Below are 15576 nucleotides of genomic sequence, written 5' to 3'. Positions count from 1 at the left end.
GAAGATCAGCAAACCATTCAAATGCTGATGGGTCTCGACAAATCCAGTAAAAATAAACCTGTCAGATAAAAGTAAAGAGATTTAACAAGAAGCAAACTTTCAATAAAACTTCCTAATGATTGGCTCAACTCATTAACCACATAGTGTGTGACTCCTCTCTACTGTAAATCTAAACATAATTACACATCATTTTGATGATGTAGTTTCTATCTTTTAAAAATTTCATTTTCTTCTTAAACATTGAGTGAATATATTAATGTGCTAGTGAAGATAGGCAATGTACAAGTTTCCTATCTCCCCCTGCCAGTGCATCTCAACTTTGACTTATAATACCTAACCCTGCATTTCTTGCAAATAACTTGATTATTCTTTGAACTTTTGGATTTATTTTCAGTTATGTTTAAAATGTAATTTCAGTTTCATTCAGCACTGAAGCAAGGAATTCCTGTTTTTCAAGACCTTATGCCATAGGTTAACAGTTGTGGTCAAAAGATACAGTTATATTCTTCAAGTCAGATACCCTGTATAAAACAGGCTACAGAATGCCCTACTTCTTTTTTCACAGAATCACAGAATCGTATAGGTTGGAAAAGACCTTTAAGATCATCGAGTCCAACCGTAAACCTAACGCTACCAAGACCACCACTACACCATGTCCCTAAGCACCTCATCCAAACGTCTTTTAAATACCTCCAGGGATGGTGACTCAACCACTTCCCTGGGCAGCCTGTTCCAATGCTGGACAACCCTTTCAGTGAAGTAAAATTTCCTAATATCCAGTCTAAACCTCCCCTGGCGCAACTTGAGGCCATTTCCTCTTGTCCTATCACTTGTTACCTGGGAGAAGAGACCAACCCCCGCCTCTCTACAGCCTCCTTTCAGGTAGTTGTAGAGAGCGATAAGGTCTCCCCTCAGCCTCCTTTTCTCCAGGCTAAACAACCCCAGCTCCCTCAGCCGCTCCTCATCAGACTTGTGCTCCAGACCCTTCACCAACTTCGTTGCCCTTCTCTGGACACGCTCCAGCACCTCAATGTCTCTCTTGTAGTGAGGGGCCCAAAAGTGAACACAGTATTCGAGGTGCGGCCTCACCAGTGCCGAGTACAGGGGCACGATCACTTCCCTAGTCCTGCTGGCCACGCTATTTTTGATACAAGCCAGGATGCCATTGGCTTTCTTGGCCGCCTGGGCACACTGCGGGCTCATGTTCAGCCGGCTGTCAACCAACACCCCCAGGTCCTTCTCTGCCAGGCAGCTTTCCAGCCACTCTTCCCCAAGCCTGTAGCGTTGCATGGGGTTGCTGTGGCCCAAGTGCAGGACCTTGCACTTGGCCTTGTTGAACCTCATACAATTGACCTTGGCCCATTGATCCAGCCTGTCCAGGTCCCTCTGTAGAGCCTTCCTACCCTCAAGCAGATCAACACTCCCACACAACTTGGTGATGTATTTTTAATTTTTAATGTATTTCTTGTTTAAATTGGAACATATAATTTCTAGAGAAACATGAAACTGTAATTTTAAAGTTGCCAAAGGGGTAAAATGAACCACTATCCCATGACTGGTTTTCTATTGGTTGAAAACCTCCTCTCTATGAAAAATTTACACAGTTTTTCTCATCCAGATTTCTCTAGCTTCATCTTCCATATGCTGGATCTTGTTTTAGTTGTCTATTGGATTGGAGAGCCTGTTATTAAAGTTTTCTTCCCCAGGTAGAAGTTAGAGGCTGGGATCAAGTCATCCTATAATCCTTTCTACGGTAAACCAAACATTCCTGGGATCTGTCACTGAGAGGCTAATTTTTCATCCTTTAATCATTCCTATGGCTTATTTCTGTCTATTCCTCCTCTACTGCAGTTAGTCACAAACAGAGCAGAGAGTTTGTTTTAAAAAAAAAAAAAGCTAATATATTAGGATCTTGGCATAGGGTAATGCTTGCATAGGGAATAAAATCTTTCAAACAAGACGGTTAGTCACTATCCATATGATGATGAGAGTTTCTATTTCAAGAGTCCTTGCGGTGGCATCTTCAGCTGGATCAGGTGAGACTCCCCAAGCCCCTTTTTCTGCGCAGTTCTTAAGCCAGCTGGCCCAGGGACCGTTGTGACCACTCCAGCATGTGCATGATCTATTGTGATCTATTGTCTTTACATACAAAGCATCTTCTAAATAATTAACTGTGTATAAAAGACTGTCCTGTGTGACAACTTCTGCAGAAACAGTTTCTGCTGACCATTTGCAAATGTCTTGTCTGTGTACAAGTCAATCAATTTTGCAGCAGGAACTGCCTGTGGAGGCTCAGGACTGGTGAGATTCCCCTCTCAGGATCTTAGTCAACACACTGAGACATACAGTTGTCCTAAGCCAAGCAGGAGCTGCCTTAGGGAGTCTTCAGGACAGTCAGAATTTCCCACCTGGAAATCTCCTCCACCAATGCTGTGCTGCAAAGGGGGTTGGGAGTACAGCCCATCCCCTGGTGTCAGTTCAGCTGGACCAGCTCCCTTGTGTCGAGCTGGTCCAGCTGTGTAGATGACTAGGCTGGGAGTTCTGCACCACCCAAGGGATGAATGTCTGAAGTTCCCTGGGTGTCTACCCAGGCACTACCGTGATGCCCGGCTGAATCACAATTATAAGACAAATCTGATTGTAATTTTTATAACTCAAATTCTGTAGCTCTTCCCACACAATCCACCATTACTTTTGAACAGAAGTGTTGTGGTTTAACCCCAGTCAACAGCTAAGCACCACACAGCTGCTCACTCACCCTCCTCCCTCCCGGTGGGATGGGGGAGAGAATCTGAAAAGCACAAGTAAGAAAACTCGTGGGCTGAGATAAGAACAGTTTAATAATTAAAATATAGTACTAGTAGAAGTAGTAGTAGTAGTAGTAGTAGTAGTAGTAGTAGCAGTAATAATAATAATAATAATAATAATAATAATAATAATAATAATAATAATAAATGGTAATGAAAAGGAAAATAATGAGAGAGAGGAACAAAACCCAAGGAACAAACAAAAACCAAACAAACAAAAGTGATGCAACCGCTCACCACCCACCGACCGATGCCCAGCCCGTCCCCAAGCAGCGATCGCTGCCCCCTGGCCAACTCCCCCCAGTTTCTATACTGAGCATGACGTCGTATGGTATGGAATAGCCCTTTGGCCAGTTTGGCTGTGCCCCCTCCCAGCTTCTTGTGCACCCGGCAGAGCATGGGAAGCTGAAACGTCCTCGACTAGGGTAAACATTACTTAGCAACAACTAAACCATCAGTGTGTTATCAATATTATTCTCATACTAAATCCAAAATACAGCACTATATCAGCTGCTAGGAAGAAAATTAACTCTATCCCAGCCAAAACCAGGACAAGAAGGCACCAGACCTCAAATGGGCCTCTGTGGCCAATGTGATTCTGAGTGTAATTATTTTATAGTGCCTCCAAAGAAATAATTCACAAACATGGTGGAAGCCTAAAAATACACAATTTCAGATGAAAAAAGAATGGCATGGAGGACAATGTATAAGCTTATAACAAAGGGATGGTTGGAACTTGTTTTATTGTAACTATGATTTTTATTTTGTTGCAAAATCCCTTAATTTCCTCCAACCCGTCTCTCTTTGTGCTCACCAGCCCCTCTGTCTTTTATTATACCTCAATATCAAAGGTAATCTGGAAGGTCTGTCCCCAAGACAACCTTTGTGGGAGCTCTCATGATTTGGAAATTGTAGCCCTTTTCCATAGGATCAATGAGATAAAGATGCATATTAGACAACTCTGAAGTGAAAAATCAGAGAAGAAACCAGAGAGCTATAAAAAGATTTCCCGAAGAGTTAATACACTAGGTTGTCAGACTTCTGGTAAGGTGGTGGGAGAAAAATGTGGTAATACCATGCTTCACTGGAGATTTGGTGAAAGAGACTAACAGTAATTTGAGATGTTTCCTAGATCTGAGTGTACTGTAAGGGACCATCTGTGGTTTCTGCAAGAAATATAAATGAAGTATGATCCCAGGAAACAGAGATAAAGCATTCAGGGTTAAGTAGGGTATTTTTACAGCCCAGGAATAGGACTGTCTGCAGCACTTTAGTACCAGCCATCTTGGCTGTTTGCTTTTTCCCCTTCTGTTTCAATGTTTCGCCTTAAATATAACCTCATTGCTTTACGGGGGGTTGCTGCTGATTTAGACTGGCGTAGGTTATGAGGAAAAAGCAAGCCCACTGACTTTATAGCATTTCATTTTTGTGACCACCAACAACATTATTTTAAATTATCGAAACTAGATAAGATTTATAGCCTTAACCTTTATGTAGTTTTTCATGTCTGAATCCTGAAGTTCCACATCGTCAGCACCTCAAAAATCAGCCCACTGAGTGCTGTCAGTCTGTATCACACCGTGGCTGTTGATTTGTAGTGAGAAATTTCTTCCCCCAGCCTCTACTTGATCATCTTATTTCTCAAGTCTTTTCAGCAGTTCATTTTATGGAAATGTATATTTAGTACACGTGTGTGGAAAGGAGGCATGTGCTTCTAAATGAATAATAAATTGTGCATGGGGTAGCAACTGGGAGCATGTGGGCAGGACTGGGAGCCAAGCACATTCAGGGAAGGAAGAAGAAAAGCTAGCTGATGAGTTGAGACGATGTGGTTTTTGAAATGGGGGACTGGTTTCCAGAATCTCAGCCTATGGAGCTTGAAGGAGTGCTTTTAGCTGGTTGCAGACCTAGCTGTCGCAGTAACAGCCAGTCCAACTGAATTGGGTCAAGCCCCCTCTGGCACACTCCTCTCCAGAAAGGATGTAGCTTTCTGAAACTGCAGAAATTCCTTAAACTCATCCCTGGGGTGGTTCTGCTGAAGCAGTACCCATTGCACTGCCTCTAATTTTCACATGTTAGAGGTGGAGAGCATTTGGTAATGAAGAAAGACTGTCATTATAAGAAGTATTTTTGGCCATGATTATAGTCTTAGAAAGAAAGGTAGTGAAGAAGGATGGCCTATGGGTAAAAGGTCTCCTTTTCCCTTAGATCAAAGAGAACTTCTAGTATAATATGTTAAAATAAATGGAGTTTACAAAGAAGTCTTCCTTTCTTTACACTGACTGCCCATAGCATAGCACAACGTATTACATGTATAATTAAAATACAATAAATGCACAATAAAATTAATCCTTATTAAAACTGTAGAATAAAGCCAGCATCACTGCATTTCTATAATTAAACAATTCTTCTGAATCCTAGATTTTTTCTTGTAAGTCTCATACTATTAACTGACTCAATTATTTAGGACCCTTAAAAATCTGTTTTAGATTTATGTTTCATTAGTCTCCGCCCACCCTACCCCTATCGACTACATTCATCAGCTTGATGGCTTGCCCAAGTAAACTGTCTTAAATTTTCCAAGTGCTCTTTTTGCAAATTGAGTTAGATGCAGTATTGCTATTAATCAGACCTGTAATGCAGGGTTTTGAGTAGTTGCTTATTTCTGTAATATTCTGCTCCCTTGCAATGCATGCATATTTATCATTCAGTTTCCCACATCCTGAATTTTGTACAACAGACAAGAGCAAGAGCTCCGATACCTCTTGTCTGTGAAATGAAAGAACATACTTTGTAAATCAGCTTCCATCATGTGGAAAGTCATTAATAATTATCTGTTGATGATCATCCGTCTGTTTCTCCCTGCTCCCTGAAGACAGACATAGAGCTGCAGCTCTGGGCAAAGCCAGCTTTTCACCAAAGGGGTGTAAAAGGATGCCCAGGGAGGCACCTTCATCCCTGATTCGTGCTCTTCCCTCTTCGACATGACTAGTCCCAGCAAAGCCCTCTTACACCTGCAGCTGGGCACCTCCCTGCAAAACCCCAGTCCTTCCTGCTCCTGAGCAGACCACACCACCTGTGGGCTGTAGCGTACCAAACAAGATCGGAGATCTTCCTCAGCCTAATTAATTGATCCCGTGGGCCACTGCGGGTAGGGCGCAGCAGTGCCTGCAGCCCAGGGCTTGCAGGGGACGGGGGTTTGGCAGCCTGCATGAGGCACTAACTTAGAGCTAGGGTGGCAGCAAGCAGCCTTTCGAATAAATGAAGGACAAGGCTCGAATTCATACCCCTAAATTTGAAGCAAGAGGCCTAAACTGTTCTCAAACACAGCTCAGAAAGATGGTTGCGTTTGACAGCAAAAAGAGCCCAGGTTTTTAGGTCTTCAGGAGAAGGTGTTTTGTGGAGAAGGCTGTGGGCTGGGGTAGAGCTCGAAGGAGAAGGTTACCTCAGGCAGGGACGGTTGGTCTCAAAGCAAATGGAAGAGGGTGTTCTTGTTTTCCTCACAGTATGTAGCTGAACTTACTGCCACAACATGCTATGGTTGTCTAAGGTCTACACGGGTTCAGAAAGCAATTAGACAAATTCATGGAAGAAAAATCTACTAAGGGACATTAAACAGAGATGCAGCTCTTGTATCAAGACATTACTGAACTGCAAGTTGCTCGAAGGCAAGAAAGTGTCCACTAACGACTTATCACCGTATGATTTTCTGGTCCGTATACTTTTCCCTAGGCATTCATGAAGAGCCACTGCTGGAGACAGGATATTGGGCTAGATGATCTTTAGTGACACCCAGTAGGACCTTTCTTATGTCCTTATATAGGGTAAAAGAGAAAGTGGATGTTTGCTAATATTGTCATCTGATGGATCGGGACAATTTTATCAATTTCAGCAGCAATTGATCTGAAAAATGAGACCACTAATGTGAAAAAAAGATCATTTTATGCATAACTAAAGCCAGTAGAAACTTTTGAGCCATGACTAGTATTAGCGGCCTTCCTTATTGCAAAAAATGATAGGGAAATGAAAGCTCTAAGGCTATTTAATTGTGAAGAATCAATTAGATAAATGTGTACTCCTTTTGATTTGCTGGGTTTTTTAAATTATACAGCTGCAGACATTATGGAAGCTATGAGTATTTATATCTCAACCGTATGTGGGCAACACTAAGAAATATTAGTTCAATAAGCGTAATGATAGCTGTACTCAAATCAAAACGAAGTTGTTAAAAAAAGAAAAACCTCTTATTTATTTCCTTAATAGACATTTCTATGGTACTCATCATGGCAGAAAGAGAGTGCTGAATACTTTGAGGAAGATTAAATTATTTGTAATTATACCACAAGTGGAAGCTTTTAACCAATGGAAAAAAACCATGGAGCTACCCTGAGATTAATCGTTCTCACTAAGATGACTGCTAAATTTTTTAAGTAATGCTGTGAACTTCCCCAGCACCTTTCATCCAGGCTATCAAAATATTTTACAAACACCGATGAAGTTTAGCCTCCTAACACCTGTGAAAAATAAGCATCACTATTCCCACTGCACCAGTAAGGAAGCCAAGATATAGAGAAAGGACATGTAGAAATCACGATACTTTTGTATTTCACAGGAATTCAGAAAAATGGAACTCTATAGCAGAAAACCATGGCAGAAGGCACCATGCACTTATCTTTGCAGGCACACTTACCCAAGATTCAAGCTAAGCTATGGATGAACACCCTGAGCTATACTATACTCTCAATGCATAGTTAAATTCTGTTCTTTCCCCCTTAAGATAACAACAGCAATGACAATAATAACAATTTTACTTGTATACATATAGAATATACGTAGTATACATATATAATGTGTATATACCTATATGTAGCTGTCCTTCCAGTGGAAAAGATCATTCTAGTACAATGGCAGTGTTTGCAAATACACTTCTTTTCACATCTAGCACATATTTTCATTTTTATTTCCCTCCCTTCTCACTGCTTTTTCTGCCTCAAAGATCCCTCCTGGCAATTTGAACCTGTCCTCAACTCCTCAGTTACTAAAATCCCAGATGCTTTTTCAGTGGCAGCTTGTCATTAAGATGCCAGTTTTAACACTCTTTCATTTAAAAAGATCAGCCCCTTGGTCCTGCAATCAGCTCCGTATGTACTGACCCTCTCAGAGATCTGTCCACTCCAATGCAATTTCAACATCTGTCCTTAAATGTGAAATGTTGAACAGTTCCTGATTCAGCTTTTACATTGGAAAATGAGCTAAAAGAAGCTGTAAGGTCCACAAGCTACGACTTGCCATGATGGATAGGGAAGAGAATGTTTAATGCTGATTTTTTTCTCTGGTACCTTCTTATCCCTCACCCTACTTCACCCATTACTCTTCTTCACCTCCCTCCCCCAGTGCTGCCCCACATATCCTCAGCAGAAGATGTATAACAGGTTAGCAGATGAAGAGTATGTTAACTTGGTGCCATCCATGCCTTACAGACCCCAATATATTTTTTCAACAAAATAATTAAAGTGCTTTGAGGCAGTAATATGTATTTTGATACATGCATCTCATCCAGAGCTTAAATGCCTTTTAAAATTCCTTCTATGCTGGCTAATATCCTGATTTTGCAAGGTGAGAAAAGCCGCTAATGGTTGCTGAATGCAGCACTTAGGACCAGGACATGCAGCCAAAGGGCCCTCACGAAACCTGCAGCTGGACAAGGAGCAAGTGCTGCCCTTCACTTCCGTCTCAGACGACCTTGCAATATTGTTTTTTTGTAGGAGAGAGGACAAATTTCTCCTCTAGCTCTCTAACTATCTGTCTAGCTATGAAAGACATTCCACGTTTATCTCCAGTTGCTATTGACAATCTTATTCTTCAGCTTTTACTAAAACCACTGCAGCTAGGGATACCTTCTTCCTCTGGAAATGACAGTGAATTCAAGAGACTCTACCCCACAACAGCTCCTGAGGCAGCTGCAAAGCAAGGGACTGCTTCTGAGCGGGAGTTAAAGCACTCAAGTGAGTCTCTAGCTCTGAATTGTCTCTCTAACCTGGCAAAATAGGCTCATTTGGGGAGCTTTTTGATGGAGCAATAAACTTTCCCACCTACCTTCTGCAGTGCCAGTACTGTGTTAGGGTTGCAGCATTTGTACCAAATGGATTTTAAAATAGAGGCAAACGGCGTGACTCCGATTCCTGCTGCAATGCACACACTCACTCGGTAGTGAAAGACGTCTGTGGTTGCAGATCCGTATGGTCCATCCACGGCCACTCTACGGCAACAAGACATTCAGTCAAGGGTCAGCAACATATAAAATGACAGAAAAGTTAAAATTTTGTTGGGCTACATATTTTCAAAACTGAACTTCTGTTAAAATAAAAAAAGACATGTCTAAGCTGGCACAAAAACTACCTGTACAAACGTATTTAATTTTCAGTGGGTGCCATTTAATAGCAAAGCAACTGTTTTTTCTGAAATGAGAGAACAAGAGCACCCATGTGGGTTTGGGGCCTGGCCATCTATGTAAGCATGCAATTGCAATTTTCTGGCTTTCTGAAATGTGATTAGTCATATAATTGCATGTCCAAATTTAGCTGTGGAATTTGCATATTTAATTATGAATTACTGAAAAGCATCCTGGTTTAGAGCTTTATTTTCTATATTGTATATATCAAAGTAAAGAGGAACAGATTATATTAATCATTTTGAAAAGTTCTCTATATGTATTAAAGTAATAAAAGGGAAAGCAAGAAAGAGGTCATCATATGCAAGGAAACTACTATTTTCTCATCTCTTTCTGAAAAACCAGTATTTCAGAAATACATTTTTGGCAATAATACTGTACTTAGTATCTGACATAAAGGCAAAGTGTGTAAGGAGAAAGGCTCGTTTATGTTACTACCTCCTATAATCATGTTGCTGATGCTGAGGCATTCATTTTGGTCAAAATTAGAAATGAAAAAGATCGTTAAATAATCGGATTCATTCCTCTGGCAACATGGAATGTAAATACACAGTACTTTGGAGTGCTCTGTCCAGTCTGCCTTTAAATAACATAAGTTATTTATTCTGGAAGATGGTTTCACTATCTAACACCCAGTCCTTAGGAAAAATGTTTTTTTTCTTTCTTTCAGATTTTATATTGTTTAGTGCTCTTTAGTGCATGAATCATCTTTAAAATTCAGCTTAAATACTACAAACAAATATGCAGACATAGGAAGAATGAAATGTTTTAACAGGAAAAGGGGGATCACCAAGCAATGGTACACGCAAATATAGGAACACAATGTATCTGAAACCCTATTGTTGCTTTCTTAAAGTGTACCTGAAGTCCTGGCAAACATTTTCCGTTTCATTTGTACTTGTCACATGGTTCATTTTTATTTCAGTACTCCAAATGCTCTGCAAATGCAGTAGCAAATAAAATAGCTACTCAGGGATACCTTCTGGAAATCTGGCCTCAGATATAAAAAAAATAAACCTTTTTAAAAAAATCTGTATTGTTATTCAGATTATTGTCCAGCCCTGTACTTTTTGAGCACTCAAAACTTCCTGTAAAATATGGTTAATTTAGGGTATATTTGTAAAGTGCCTAAGAACTGCTTTCAGGTAAGCTTTCTATGTAGTTCTATGTGGGCTTGGGAACAATTCTCATTATTGTTAGTAGATTGAGAAAGAAATGATCTGGAAGGAACTTCAAGAGATTCTTTAATCTGTCTCTGTGCTACAAGACACGATCAATTATTTCCGAATCATTCCTTACAGAGATTTGTCTTGTCAGTCTGCTCCTAAATCCTCAGGTGGCAGAGATCCCATCATTGGTTTGAATGCCTTGCTCAGCCGTAGCTAAAGAGCTTAGCCAAAGACCCAGAGAAGTAGGGAGGAGAAAGCGGAGAAAGAGAAACTGAGCTATACAACCCATTCATTTGATCTAGACAGGGTGGAGGAAAGTAAGAAGATAGTAAATAAAGTAACAAAAAATACTACATTTGCGTTTGCCAAGGGAGGAGTAGAAAATAAGACTATAGACTGTTTCTAGCCATGGCTTGGATTGTCCATGTTCTTTGTGTCCATCTACACAATTTCATTAGAAAGAAGCATTATACTTTTGGGGAAGGCAGGGAAAGCATTCAGTTTTGGAAAAGTAACATTAGCAGATTCTTGTATTATTTTTAGAATTTAAACATTTGCTGATTGGCGTGATTATGTAGTACTCCTGACTGTAAGAGAAGTCAGATTTTGGGACAACGTGCTAAAACAGCAAATAAGTGAGCCAAAATCCCAAAGAGGCATAATATGGAACTCGATTATTTTCACAGGAATAGTCTATTCTATGGTCTTATCTCTCAAATTGTCCAGAAATCACAACTAACTGTCTTTCCTACCTGTATAAATGCACATACATTTTATTTTAGTTTTCCTTTATTAATTACAATATACATATTTTATTTTTAGAACCTTACCTTATCATTCAGTTGCTACATGACTTCTGTCTTCTGTTCAGTTTCTGCTATATGTTATTTTTTAATATAGTCACCAGTTCGGTGTTTATCTCTAGATATTGAAACCTGTGAAAAAGACTTGTTTTTTGCTTTATTGCTAGCTTAACTGTTGAAATAGTCTTTTTAATATATTGCAAGAAAGCAACTGAATGATGGCATTAGGCACCCTAACAAGATTAAAAAGAAGAGTCTTTATGGATGACAGTAGTGTTAATTTCAACCCTGCATTGTGGCCAGCAACGTTTGATAACATTTTTCTCTTTCTCATTCTTTACACTAGCTGTCAATCACTTTGGGCCATTTTTGCTCCAGTTCTGCTGAAACGGCATACTTCTCATTCCAGTTGCCTTTAACAAAGGCACAGCTTTCATTTCTAATTCTTATTAACTGATACAATGCAAAGACTGGACCAGACTTTCTTCTCTGCCCCCACCTTCTAGTATGCCTCTGTAGCTTAATGGTGTCTATAAGCTTTTTAGGAGAATGTTCTTTAGCATCCAAGTCCCATTAAATTATATAAATACAGTTAAACAAGTGCCTTTTGCTGTTCAGTTTTACTACAACTCCCTCATCAAAAGCACTTTTCCAGTGGGAAAATTGTCCCTTCAGTCCCAGGCCCTTCACACTCCACCAGAATTGAAATGATCCTGTGCCGGGCTCTCCTTTGCTGAAAATCTCTGCTATGCCTGCAAGGACCTACATGGTTTGGATCCATTACATATGGAGCCAGATGCTTAGCTGGTGTAAGCCAGGATGGCCCCATTAACTTCAGCAGAGCCCTGCTGAGTTGCAACAACAAAGCATCAACCTTTTGCTTGGATTAAGATGCCACAGATACAGAATTTGAACGCCAATAACCTTTACAAAGTGGAGCAGGGTTTAGACACCGGAGGCAGAGTTGAGGGAGACTGCTGGAATGAAGTAAGGTTCATGCAGAAGTTTCTGGGGCCACAAAATATCTAAGTAACTGAAAAGGAAAAGCTGGAAGTTTGGATGGCAGGTGGTGGGTGCCATCAGAGCATTAACATACAGGCACAAAGCTAGCAGATAGCTTCCAGTGTCGTTTTAATTCTGTTCTTCAGCACCTATCTGTCGAAAAGGGTATCTTTAGGTATAGATATAGATGTTAGGTATATAGATTATAGCCACAGAGATATTGATATTGATATGGACTTTAAATCTTGGATTAGTCATCATGTCTTCTTGGTAGCTGTTGGCCTGTGTTTATTTGTGGGTTTTTTTAGCGTAATGTCATATTTATGGATCCAGAACTATGATCTAATACTGTATCATAAAGAACACACACAAAATTAACTAAAGTTGAAATGTTAACATTTATTTTAAAATGTATAATTAACATTTTAAAATGTATTGTTTGTTATTCAAACCTTGGTAACATCCACAATTCCTTGAAAGCTTTTTCCTCAGCTCCGAAGGCCTTGAAGAGGGCTGCAGTCCAATCCCCGACGACCCGTATGTGAATGCTGAAGAAGTCCTCCTCGGGAGCTGAGGTGAGGGTGAAAGGGTGCCACTCCAGCTGTGAGACAGATGGGCACTGTAGAAAGATATATTGACCAGGTCCCATGGTAAAGCCATGTTTCTTCATGTGAAGCTCAAGGACTCCAGAGGAATGCGCCACCACCTAAACAATAATAAAAGGACCTGTTTTGTTTTCCTTCAGAAGAGTAACTGATTGTTTCCTTTAGGTTGCAGGTGACTTTGCAATCATTTCTACTTGAGTTCAACCACAAGTTAATGCAAACTGGGATGCACAGTAATTTTAAAATGTTTTGTAGATTATGGCCTAAACTGCATGTTGCAGTGCTGTGGCTGCCCAACAGCTTGCGAGTGAGTACAGTGCGTATCGTGGGGCAGCTTGCTTTGCGAGTGGGAGAGGCAGAGGAAAGGCTGTAACAGTTCAACAATTTGCTAACTTTCTATCTTAGTAGAGCCTATGCAAAAGTATTCCTTAATAGACTGGAATAATTTCCCAGTTTTACTCTCATGTAACACAATTAACATGTATGGGATTATTGTTGGTTTGGCAAGAAGAAAAAAGCCCAGTGAGCTCCATTCTAATATACTTTTATTAAGAGGTAATCTCAGTTAAGCAGCCAGCTTTATATGTCACACATAGTATACTGAGATTCTCAGATCACAGCCACTCTGTGAAATCAGCAGCAAGACTTATCCGACATGCTTTTCCCCTCACACAAGATAAGCCTGTTTCTGATCGCTTGATCAGAAGGCTTGATATGTGTGGACTTGGCTGCTTCAATAGCGGCATTCCCCATCCATTCTGCTGTGACTTAAATAGGCCCTTAGCATACAGAGATATTTACAGCTGGGATAAATTGTTACAGTGGTATTAATGAAGCTTCAACTATTTATGCTAACTCGTAATATAACCCTTAATCTCCTTGGAAACCTCCAGATTTGAAAGTAAAAACTGTGTCCTACTGAAGTCGAGGGCGTCTCTGGCATTTACTGCAGTGGAACATGGTTTCAGTTCATTAAAAAGAGAGACCCTCTGTGCAGATGTTTATGTTATGGTGGTGTAAAGTCTGGTACTTCATTAATCGAGTTTGGTCCCGTATGGAATATTCTTATGGACTTGCTATTGGAATAAATGCAAAACCTAAAATCAATACTTGGCTGAAACCATGGTAATGATGGAAAAGCTGCTGAAACTGGGAGTGAAAAATGAGGTCATAATATAGAGAAGTTATCTATAAAAGATAAAAAAAGTCATTGACATAACATTTTTTTTATGCAGACATGCAAGCTATGTTACATACCTTAGTAATGACTACCTCCTGTCGAAATCTCCAAAATCTAACAATTCTTTCACAGATGTACAACACCATAGGACTTAAAACCCACTTCCAAGCCTGTAGAAAGTTGCATATTAAAAAAAAAACATTTATTTTAATGTCTACAAAAATATTTTACATTTCTTTTGCAGTTCAAATCTTGCAGTTCAAATCAGCAGGTAGCCTAAAGTGAAATTATTTGATTTCTCTTCTGTGATTTTGGGTTTGCCTTTCTCAAGAGAGTATTTCTGTTGCTACTGTACCAGTTCTGGCTTTCTTGTGGAACAGACATATGGGACTCCTTCACAGACGCACTCCAAAAGCGATGCTAATATCTATCTGTATTCTGGCCAAGAAGAATCCTTTAAAATCTTTTCCTACTAAAAGGTAAAACGATTAATCTATTTAGGTGTTACATATAGACATCGTTGGACCTGAAGACATATAGATGCATACATTTATATAACATTACCCATAGCCTTACTATTTTTTTGCTCTTCAAAGTCTAAAATATTTCAGAAGGGTCAGATAGGAGTAGCTCTTATTGTCAGCTATGAGTTTTCTGATGCTGCATGAGAAAACATTAAGTCCCAAATATTCAATTAGAGGAATGGGATGTATTTCCATTTAATCCATTAGTCGGCTCTGTATCAATAAATGTGGTTTTTTGATCTAGGATACTAAGCTGGTCATACTTTAAGTATTGCAGATGATTGCTGTGCTTGTACTTGCTAATCGTATGTACTGATCACCATAACAATCAAAGATACTTGGCTATTCAAGTGTACTAGCTGATGATTTCACTGAGTTGCACTGATAGCCAAGATAATTAGATGTAATTGAATCTTCATGATTAAAAAAATCTTTTTTTTTCTATAGGCGATGCTGTTTTATTTCCAGTTTCGTTAATTACACAGCTCATTCTAGCAAACTGAAGACTCCACAATCATGTGGCTTTTAAAATCTCCAAAGAGTGACTTTACTTGCTGAAACATTGACTTTGCTCCACAAGCTGGGTAACAGGGGTTATAAAGTATCTTTTATGAGAAGCAAGCCATAAAATGATGTGGCTTCCTTAGAAAGTGCTAAGAGGATGGAGTGGCAATTTCCCAAGTTTAAGTCTTGAAAATTAAATTAAAAAAACGCATGATTTAATAATGGGAAGAAACCAGCATAAGCCAGAAGATTCTCAGTTAAAGCAGAAACTCAACACATCCGTTGTCCCTAAATACTACAGATGTCTCTGCACAGTGGGTGATCTCACATGTCTTGAATATATTTGCATATATCAAGCCACAATAATGATGAGACCTGTTTTTACTCCCTTCCATTTGTGCTACCTGTAAATAAAAGCACGTGACAGGAATGTTAAGCCTGCAGGCTACCCTGTGCGAGAGCTCAGCTGAGATTTCAAATGTGCCATCGCTCCAGTGCAACGGAGCATTCAATCCAAAATATCTTTTGGCT

At 39.8% G+C, this 15576-nt stretch overlaps 1 protein-coding gene across 1 annotated transcript in view; it reads right to left on the bottom strand.

Annotated features, from left to right (window-relative positions):
- NOX3 (NADPH oxidase 3) overlaps positions 1–15576 on the bottom strand; it is a 40634-nt gene that overhangs the window by 5924 nt on the left and 19134 nt on the right. The window contains exons 8-11 of the mRNA XM_075497362.1: positions 14095–14187; positions 12685–12938; positions 8904–9066; positions 1–58 (exon numbers count right to left, since the gene is read on the bottom strand). The exon at positions 1–58 is cut by the window's left edge and continues 89 nt beyond it. Of these exons, the coding sequence (XP_075353477.1) occupies positions 1–58; positions 8904–9066; positions 12685–12938; positions 14095–14187 (568 nt within the window). The remainder of the gene's footprint in view (positions 59–8903; positions 9067–12684; positions 12939–14094; positions 14188–15576) is intronic.

Source organism: Mycteria americana, chromosome 3 (genome assembly GCF_035582795.1).
Source record: "Mycteria americana isolate JAX WOST 10 ecotype Jacksonville Zoo and Gardens chromosome 3, USCA_MyAme_1.0, whole genome shotgun sequence".
NCBI classification, from domain to species: domain Eukaryota; kingdom Metazoa; phylum Chordata; class Aves; order Ciconiiformes; family Ciconiidae; genus Mycteria; species Mycteria americana.
Note: the sequence above shows the minus strand (reverse complement) of the source record. Positions and strands in the feature narration are given on the sequence as shown.